This window comes from Brachionichthys hirsutus, unplaced genomic scaffold (assembly GCF_040956055.1).
Source record: "Brachionichthys hirsutus isolate HB-005 unplaced genomic scaffold, CSIRO-AGI_Bhir_v1 contig_971, whole genome shotgun sequence".
Lineage (NCBI taxonomy): Eukaryota > Metazoa > Chordata > Actinopteri > Lophiiformes > Brachionichthyidae > Brachionichthys > Brachionichthys hirsutus.
In genome coordinates this window covers 151,057-161,661 of record NW_027180381.1, presented here as the reverse complement: position 1 = coordinate 161,661, position 10,605 = coordinate 151,057, and the positions used below count along the sequence as shown (strand labels likewise).

Here is a 10,605-nt window from a genome sequence, read left to right as displayed (position 1 = left end):
CACCATGTAGAATGTTCGTGCAATGAGAACAGATACTTATTTTCGGTAACACGTCTTTATTGCCTCTTACTCCCGTGCGTGGCTTTTACAACAACAAGACCATAAACTAGAACCCGAGCATGCGCAGCACGAACCTACGGCAACTGATGTAGGACATACATCACAATGAACATGCGATCATTCTAGTGCATGATCTACAGGCTGGACTTCATCGTGCCTGTAGATCCGGGAGAAGAGGACCGACTGTGATCGGGGTCTGGGTCTACATTTCACGCTTTGGTGTTAATGCTAGTACATGATGACGCTGTTTGCTTGCAGGTTAATGGGGGGATGTTAATAATGTTGTGCTCATTGCTGATGTGAGGGGCTGTGGGGGTATTAGGGTTGGTAATCTGTATTAGTTACCACAGCTCCTTGCTATGCAAGCTTTGCGGGGTCCCCTTTGGGGCCCGTAGGGGGGGTTAGCTCCCGCGTTTACGCTGTAAACAAATTACTGTTAGTGATTTCCATTTTGTCTGCACACACTCTCTGCTGGCCGGGTTCGGGGTCCAAGCTAATGCCCTTGGGGGGGTGGGCGCCACGGATCTGGTCGGGGAGTGAACATATAGGTCACATATAGGTTAGTGAGGTGACCCATTCGGGCCACCTCAGCAGGGGGACTGTTAGATATTTGAGTTCTGCAGCACGCTCACAATACACAGGTTGCACAAACACTCTTAGTTTCTTTATCTCTACATACTTTGTGGTAATAATCAAACACATAGATTAATCACATATAAAGCATCACATTGTTAACTGATACACGATGGGAATAAGTCAGGGCCCTAACGGCCCATCCCAGGAGGAGGGTGTTTTGACGCCCACTATAAAGATCACTGCCGTAGAACATTCGGGACTCTTCTACAGAGTCCCCCCCCCCCCCCCCCCCCGCGTCTGTAGGAGAGTCCAGCGCTGTGTTTCCTTACCAGCTTTGTACTTACTGAAAACATTCAGTAAACTTGATTCGTTTTATAATCCTGACTCATTATTGAATAAACACCTCCAACACGAGATATAATAAAAGAACCGGGGAAAAAGGAGAAACCTAACAGCGACATGCGGAGGCCACGTGGAGGCTGTCTTCTCCTTGTGAAGCACTTTGTGGCTTGTTGTCTGTGAAGGTGATCCATGAATAATATATAATATATAAATAACATTTACTTCCTTACTGAAGCTAAATGATGAGCTCAGGTAACGACCAGCAGGTCGAGCCTCGACGTCACCAACAGCAGAACCTGTCAGGTAAAGATGGACCCTGTTCGGATCATGGGTTCTGTTGTCTCAGCTGAAGAACTCAAGGTGGGACTTTTATTATTCCGCATTGACTCTACCAGGAACATGAGCACAGTGAAAGTGGAGCAGAAAGCGGAGCAGCATCCGGATCAAACATCAACAGCGGCTCACGTTTCTGTCGGTCCAGAAGTTTTCAGCGTCCAGAACTCAGAACCTGCTGAGACGCTCAAACAAAGACTCTGACGCAGCTTAAAATAAGATCCATTCTACTTTCGCTTTTGATTCACAACCTGTGACAGTTCTGCCGAGTAACAAGTGACGTCATCGCTCAGACTAAATTCTGATTGGCTCAGACTAAATTCTGATTGGCTCAGACGGACGGGGAAGTCCGCTCCTCTCGGGTTTTGTCCTCACTTCACCCTTGATGGTCGGACTGGAAGCTTTAAAGAATCTTGTGGCTGTTCTGTTGTTTGAGCTGCAGATGGGACAGTTCACGATGAAGACCTCGGTTCTGGTTCTGGTTCTGGTTCTGGTTCTGGGTACAGGTGTACCTGGGGCGGTGGGAGGTGAGTTTCTATCCTGCTGTCTGGGTTGACGGTTCTGTCGTTGGACTTCCTGATGTGTTAGGAGTCTAGAAATGTCCAAACGGTACCGACCCGTCATCTTAAAGTTGTTCCTGTAAAGTCCATTTACTTCAGGTCCAACTGGGACAGGAGGACAGAGGTAGTTCTTCCTTCTTTGTCCTCTTTAATTTGATGGGTTCAGAACCTCCGGCTCAGACGGACATCAGACCTGATGACGGAGGTGTGCTGGTGTCGGTCGGTGGTTCTGCTGAGGTCCAACAACAAACCGGTTTAGAGATGGTTTCCAAGCTGCGTCTTCATGATAGAGTTTGTCCACCAGAGAGTGGACAGCTTTATTCTCCAGCTGACAAATGTCCTGATCCGTTTGGATGGGTTCTGACCCGTGTCAGCCTCAGAACCCAGCATAGACTGGACCGCACGGTTTCCACACCGAACTATGAGCAGGGGACGGATTTGTTCAGCATTCTGGACGTGACACAGAAACAGGACGTCCAACGTCTTCAGACGACGGCGGAGGTTCTGAGGAGAACAACAATGGAAGTGTCAGAACTCAAAGAGAACAAATCAGAGAACCTTCCTGTTGATACCTGAACAGAACCAACTGTTAGAACCAGGACGAGAAGGAAGAGACGTCAGCTGATGATGGAGGGAATATTGGAACGTCAGAGGATCAGAATCCGCTCTGAATCCAACGGATATTATAACTGCTGTTATAACTGCTGTTATAACTGGTATTATAACTGGTATTATAACTGCTGTAATAACTGCTGACTGGTGTTATAACCGATGTTAGACTGGCGTTCTTTCTTATATAGAACCGTGTCCTTCAAATATTAAATGTATCAATATTAATGAGAAATATTCATCACAAAATCTGTTGTGAGTGAAACAGGTTTTGGGTTCTGCAGGTTCTGCCCATCAGGACCTGACGGTGTTTCGGGACCGGGTCACACCTTTATTTGTTGTGGTGCTGAAACCCAAATCTTTAGGGTCAAACCTTTTTAATTCACAAACTCTCCGACATCTGGCCTTGAAAATGATGCCAGTTATCAGCTGATGGTGGAAAATGACCAGCGCGACTGTGTGAAACCATAGAAGAAGAAGTTCTGCTGGGTTTCAGCTTCAGGAGCCTCAGAGTTCAAACCTGTGATCAGAACCAGAAGTTGTCATCGGTCACAGGTTCAGGTGTGAATGGAGAGCAGGAAGTGATGTCATCAGGTGGAAACAGGTTCAACCTTCAGATGGTGATTCTGGTTTTTCTTTCAGAGACTCACTCTTTGAAGTATTTCGAGACGGCGTCTTCTGGAGTCTCAAACTTCCCGGAGTTTGTGTACGTTGGTTTGATCGATGACGTCCAGATGATTCACTATGACAGTAAGACCAAGAGAGCAGAACCCAAACAGGACTGGATGGACAAAGTCACAGCAGAGGATCCAGAGTACTGGACCCGACAGACGGGGATCGCTGTGGTGAACCAAGAATGGTCCAAAATCAGCATGGAAACTTTAAAGAAGCGCTTCAACCAATCAGAAGGTTTGTTTGTGTTTATTAAATGTTGTGTTCATGCTGTAGGAAGTAAACACACACACACACACACACGCACAAACACACACACACACACACACACACACACACATACACACCTACACACACACACACACACACACACACACACACACACACACACACACACACACACACACACACACACACACACACACACACACACACACACCTCTGCAGGAACCCTTTTGCATCACTGCTGGGTTTCTAAAGCTCCGGGACACAGACTGGTTCTGCTGGTTCTGCTGGTTCTGCTGGTTCCAGTGAGGACCAGGTCGATGACTGGAGTCTGTCTCTCTCTCAGGTGTCCACATTGTCCAGCGGCTGACTGGCTGTGAGTGGGACGATGAGACTGGAGAGGTCACTGGTTTTCGTCAGTATGGTTATAATGGAGAAGACTTCATCGTCCTGGACCTGAAGACGGAGACATGGATCGCTCCCAGTCCTCAGGCTGTCATCACCAAACACAGATGGGATCATGATAGAGCTGCGATGGAATACTACAAGTATTACCACACCCAGGAGTGTCCTGAGTGGGGGAGGAAGTATCTGGAGTATGGGAGGAGCTCTCTGCTGAGAACAGGTAGAAGCACATCACCTGGTGGAGTTTCAAACCAACAACCTTCATGTTCCTCTGCTGTTTCTGACCCACACACAGAGACACACTCTGTCCTTTACCTCTCTGTCCTCCGTCTCTCTCCTTCAGTCTTCTTCTCCTCTGCTCCTCCCTTCTTTTGTCGCCTCCTCTCCTCTGAGGTTTATTTGCGTCGTTTCAGTGTCTCTGGCGACAACAGTGACTCCTGATGACGTGTCTTTGTCTCCTCCTCCAGAGCTCCCCTCTCTAACGTGTCTTTGTCTCCTCCTCCAGAGCTCCCCTCTCTAACATGTCTTTGTCTCCTCCTCCAGAGCTCCCCTCTCTAACGTGTCTTTGTCTCCTCCTCCAGAGCTCCCCTCTCTAACGTGTCTTTGTCTCCTCCTCCAGAGCTCTCCTCTCTAGCGTGTCTTTGTCTCCTCCTCCAGAGCTCCCCTCTCTAACGTGTCTTTGTCTCCTCCTCCAGAGCTCCCCTCTCTAACGTGTCTTTGTCTCCTCCTCCAGAGCTCCCCTCTCTAACGTGTCTTTGTCTCCTCCTCCAGAGCTCCCCTCTCTAACGTGTCTTTGTCTCCTCCTCCAGAGCTCCCCTCTCTAACGTGTCTTTGTCTCCTCCTCCAGAGCTCCCCTCTCTAACGTGTCTTTGTCTCCTCCTCCAGAGCTCCCCTCTCTAACGTGTCTTTGTCTCCTCCTCCAGAGCTCCCCTCTCTAACATGTCTTTGTCTCCTCCTCCAGAGCTCCCCTCTCTAACGTGTCTTTGTCTCCTCCTCCAGAGCTCCCCTCTCTAACGTGTCTTTGTCTCCTCCTCCAGAGCTCTCCTCTCTAGCGTGTCTTTGTCTCCTCCTCCAGAGCTCCCCTCTCTAACGTGTCTTTGTCTCCTCCTCCAGAGCTCCCCTCTCTAACGTGTCTTTGTCTCCTCCTCCAGAGCTCCCCTCTCTAACGTGTCTTTGTCTCCTCCTCCAGAGCTCCCCTCAGTGTTTCTCCTCCAGAAGACTCCTTCCTCTCCCGTCAGCTGCTTCGCTACAGGTTTCTACCCAGACAGAGCCGCTCTCTCCTGGAGGAAGGATGGGGAGGAGCTTCATGAGGAGGTGGAGCACGGAGAGATCCTCCCCAACCATGACGGAACCTTCCAGATGAGTGTGGACCTGGACCTTTCATCGGCGGCGGCTGAAGACTGGAGGAGGTACGACTGTGTGTTCCAGCTCTTCGGTGTGAAGGACGACTTGGTCACCAGACTGGACAAAGGAAAGATCTGGACCAACTGGGGTGAGACTGGGATCAGGGGGTGAAGGTGGGGACACATTTCTGTCTCTCTGATGGTCCAGATCATGGGTTTGAAGAGTTGGACAGAAGTTTTGTTTCTTTTATTGTCGTTTGCTGTTTTCTGTGTAACTTTAGAGTTCAGATAATCAATAAACCACCTGGGACCAAGACAACGGTACCAGAACCCTAACCCGGTACCTGCACAGAAGACGGAAGCCTTTGAATCAGTGATAGTTCTGTTGGTGGTGGCGGTCCGATGTCCACTGGGCTTTCATTCATGCAGGACGATGTCAGTAAAGTCAGTTCATGTCCTCAGCGGAGGAGGTTCTGATTGGACCTGGATCTGTTAGCAGGATGATCCAGAACTGCGGAGGAGGTTCTGATTGGACCTGGATCTTTTAGCAGGATGATCCAGAACTGCGGAGGAGGTTCTGATTGGACCTGGATCTGCTTGTTAGCAGGATGATCCAGAACCACGGAGGAGGTTCTGATTGGACCTGGATCTGTTAGCAGGATGATCCAGAACTGCGGATTAGGTTCTGATTGGACCTGGATCTGTTAGCAGGACGATCCAGAACTGCGGAGGAGGTTCTGTTGGACCTGGATCTGCTTGTTAGCAGGATGATCCAGAACCCAGTGAATGTTGACGTGAAGCTAGGAGGGTGGGACACGGGTCCAACATGAAGTCCTTCAGTACCGTGGGAAGACACGTTGATTCTAACGCTCCTTTATGGAATCAGCGTTCTTCACCACGTTCCTTCGTTTCTCCAGAAGCTGGGATGTAAAACGTTCCCCATATTCCTGATGTGGACCAGGATGTTATCAGAACCTTGTGTTTCTCCATGAGGACAGGTCCACAGAGCTGTGGGACTGTCCAGCCTCAGCAGAGGGACGCAGCGTTCCAGCGCTTCGGAGGTTTCAGTCTGGAGTTGGAGAAAAAGTATTTTGGATCCATTTCATTTTTCAGAAGTTTCTAGTTTTAAAGTCAAACCTCTGTCAGAACATTAGAACACACTAGAACATTAGAACATTGGACGAGTCTCCCTGAGACTGGAACCAACATCAGGACAGAAAGCAGCACAGACCGTCCTCCTGTGGACAGGTGGACATGAAACCACCTAAACAGGACGGCAGGACCACCAACCAGGTGGTGTCCGTCTGCAGGACGGTTCTGTTGGGACATGGACGTTGTTCTCTGACTTGTTGTTTTCTGCTCTCCAGAGGAACCCACTAACGTGAAGGCCATCATCATCATCATCATCGTCATCGCTGCAGCGGTTCTTCTCGTCCTCACGGCTGCCGTTGGATTCAAGCGGTACAGACAGAGGACAGGTGAGCGACCCAGACAGAACCAGTCTCTGTCTCCTGGCTTTGATTGGACACTTTGACCTGATGAAGCAAACAGGAGGTGGTTTCAGCTTCAGAGTCCACTCGCATCCGTTCACGTCACCTGATGCGTCTTTGTTATCCAGGTAAACCTCGTCCACCTTCTGAGGACAGCGCTGAGCTCACGAAGAGACTGCAGCCAGAGGTGGACATGCAGCCAAAGGTGGACATCCAGCCAGAGATCATCATCCAGCCGGAGGGCGTTGGGACAAGGACAGAATGAACGCAGTGAGTGTCTTCGTGTGGGACACTATGTGTAGAAGAACCTTCTGACACGGGGAGATTATTCTCTGTCAGACTTGTGAGACAAGATAGTCTTTGTCCTTTGGTGTCTTTTCCCCAACAAAAGGTGAAGTTGTTTCACCTGAAGGGATCTGAGGTTGTTGGACAAAGACAATGAGTCCACCTGGACATTTAAGGTGGACTGATCGGGTTCGGGTGTGGCTTCGTGGAGTTTCTGCTCAGTTCTGTTGGTTCTGTCTCTGCAGGGTTCTGGGACAAGGAGCGGTGTCCCCACATCGTCCTGTTTGAACTGGAGTCCACCGGGTCTTCACCAGAACACGATCCGATCAAAGACATCAGCGACGAGGATCCAGTGATCGATACTTATTGATTAGAGTCTAAACGGTGTCATTTACATATTTCGGGGATTGTTCTCGTCTCTCTTCTCTGGAGACGTCAAACAGGATCTTTAAGACTGTCTTCATCCGACGTCCTTAGAACGTCCTCCATCATTACACTTTAACTCTTCGGCTGCTGGGTTGTTTGTGCTTTCCCTTTGTCCTATTGGTCCTCCTGGGGTCATGTGATCTGAGACGAGAGACATCTGACGGCCTCTAGAGTCGTCTCTGCTGTCCGTCCTCAGAAATCCTTCCTTTGCTTCCAGTCCTCCTGGAACCTGCGGCGGGACTCGGACACTAACGAGTCCGGAGGTGTCGGAGTAAACGGGCGTGTCTTTGTTCCTCCTGGACTCCGCCCCTCCCCCAGTGCTTCCTGTCTGTTCACGGATCACAATCACTTCCTGTGTTGTTAACGAGACGAAGGCTGAAGTCGTCCTGCTGGTTCCTTTCTTTAGACAGAAAGTTCTGCTTTACAATAAAATCCCACATTTCCCACGTTTCTTGTTTGATTGCTCCGTCTCCAATCCCATGAATATTCCCAGTCCGATTACTCCGTCTCCAATCCCGTGAATATTCCCAGTCCGATTGCTCCGTCTCCAATCCCATGAATATTCCCAGTCCGATTGCTCCGTCTCCAATCCCGTGAATATTCCCAGTTCTCTCTTTAGCCACGGAGACTCCGTGAACATGACGGACCTCCAGATGCAAAATGAAGAGGAGGAATGACAGTTAGATGAAGGTGATCCTTGAGGAAGTGAGATGGTGGACTCTGGTTTTAGGATTATTTTAAAACATAAAAATTATACAAACACACAAACTCTGGTCCAGTTTCATCACGAGTGAAGCGGAACAACTGGAACTGGACACGCAGCTTCCTGCTTTGTCATTTTTATTTTTTTAAGCCAGTGACTCTCCACGCACTAACTCACCATAGAGGCTGCTTCTAAGGTCGTTTTTATTTTTTATTAAATCCCTGTTCGTTACACATAAAGTTTTTTTGTGTGGTTTTTTAATCCAACTGGTGGAACCGAGCAGTGGCGGGCGGTGCATTTTACACCGAGGCCTTCAGTGAAGTCCTACTTAGTCTGACTTGAATAAATACCCCTCATAATACCATCATTTATGACACCACGGCTTTAGAAATAATGTACAAACACACACTTACGCACTACTGGGTGCTGCATCACCTCAATCGTGTACAACACAGGATATTTTTTCCGGAGCATTTAAAAATCGATAAACTGCATCAGCAATTAAAACTTACCACTATACGTGGTACTATCAAAGTTATAAATAAAAGGGAATTTAACATTATTTTTCCAAAACGTTTTAAAGTCCACCATGAAGCTTTAAATTGCAAACTTGCAGTTTAATATAAGAAAGACTGCAACACAACGTGTCGTACTTCCACTACAATCACACAGCTGCACCGGCGCACCACATTATTTACACACATTGCATTTACGGTATATCTGTAATTTTATTTCGTTATCATGTTAAATAAATAAAATGTTGGTACTCACCAAAACGGCTGTCCCGTTTGAAAACAAAATCCATTCTCCTTTCTTAAAGTTCCTAAATCCAGTGTTGCTCCAAACATTAAATCCATCCCTTGCAAACAAAAGGCATTCCCAGCAGAACAATTTGCAGCGACTCTCGGAAGCTGCAAGCCAAAAGTTTGAAGCCTGGAAGCGGCGTACCAATCCTTTCCCCACCCGGGACAGGTTAGCTAGCTCCGGAGCTAGCTTGAAGCTAGCTCTCGTGAGCCGAAGCTAGTAGCTTCTCTGTAAAGGTCCGTCTTGAAAATGGCCTTTCAAGAATATCCACAACCAAATACACACTTTCCCCTCCTTCGGCCATTGTGGGTTAAAAGCGCAGGAATAATTGTGGTTTTATCTTCGGTCGGTCGCGCCGTACCGGTGCCAGCTGATTAGCTGATAACGCAATATGCCTAGCGCTGCCCTCGCACACGGAGTATCCAATCACAGGCAGGAAGGCCTTACTTTCACCAACTCGTGATCTGATTGGCTATCGCAACTGTCTATCAACTCTAAGAGCCAATCACAGGACGCGTTATTGAGTTGTGACGTGAGACAAGCAGGAAGGACTTGTTTCACCAACTCGTGATCTGATTGGCTATCGCAACTGTCTATCAACTCAACTCTACGAGCCCGTTCACTCACACAACACAGACGGCAAGCAGCGCTGATTCTGAAGGTCTCGGACGGATAGTACTTGCCACTGGTACTATGAAATCCGCCTGGCAACACAAGCTAGCTGAATTCTGATTGGATAAAAACTCTCACCTAAAAATACATCACTGTAATATAATATAACATGAATGTGAAGAATATATATATATATACATAAAATTAAATTGATTTTATCATAAATATGATCATGTATTCTTGATTTCTGGTTATGTTAGGCAAGCAGAGAAGGCCTTGCAGGCCCTGACCGCCCGCCACTGGAACCGAGTTTCCTTACCCTGGGACAGTGTACTCATTTAAATACTTCTGTGTCGTCATCGGTTGCCACCTGACTGGGTCCAGCGCGTGACGTCGCGCTGCCAACGTGGAACGACGTCGAACCCGGAAGTGAACTGTCCGGCTGCGTTAGAGGAGCGCGGCAGGCTTTGGGTCTTTTTGGGTCTTTTTGGGTCAGTACTTTGGTTCGGGTCCGGTTTATGCTATTAGCGTCGGGCTGAAGACGCGTAAAGGAGCGCAGCGGCGGGTCTTCCTCGCGGGGCTTCTCCAGCGTCTTCCTCAGCTGTCCGCGGTGAAGGTAAGCCGTGCGAGCGGAGCCGCGGCTGCCCGTGTTCGGACCCGGTTCGGACCCGGTTCGGACCCGGCTCGGCTTCCGTGCGGGCTGCCAGCCGAACCGGACGCGGCTCAGTCGGTCCAGGAAGCAGCTGTCAGAACCACGGAGGAAACCGGATCTCCATAGAGTTCTGAGCTTCCTATATACTTGTATATACTTTATTAATCTGTCCCCTGGAGGGCAATTTGGTTTACAGCAGGTTGAGCTGCTGCTGGTCGCGGCGTGTGCACGCGCCCGGGCGATGTGGGTTAAGTGTCTTGCCTAAGGACACAACGACAGTGTAAACACGCGCCTGAGCCGGGGATCGAACCGCCAACCTCTCGATCATAGAACGACCCTCCCAACCACTGCACCACTGTCGCCCCATTTCTTTTATTTTTTTTTATATACTTTATTAATCCTATAGGCAGGAATGAACCGCAGTACCTGCTGTAGTAATGATAGTACTGCTACCTCGTCTTCCACAGATACTTCTACGTGTACTTCTACCTTGTACTTCTACGCGTAC

General features: G+C 48.8%; 1 protein-coding gene across 1 annotated transcript; it reads left to right on the top strand.

The window, feature by feature from the left end:
- Positions 1-1,795: 1,795 nt before the first annotated feature.
- LOC137914345 (major histocompatibility complex class I-related gene protein-like) lies at positions 1,796-7,767 on the top strand (the record flags this gene model as incomplete). The annotated part of the gene is made up of 7 exons (XM_068757947.1): positions 1,796-1,838; positions 3,123-3,389; positions 3,724-4,020; positions 4,972-5,274; positions 6,493-6,603; positions 6,744-6,885; positions 7,146-7,767. Coding segments are annotated over 6 exons (1,158 nt in total), but the record flags the coding sequence as incomplete, so codon positions are not given.
- Between the last annotated feature and the right edge of the window lie 2,838 nt (positions 7,768-10,605).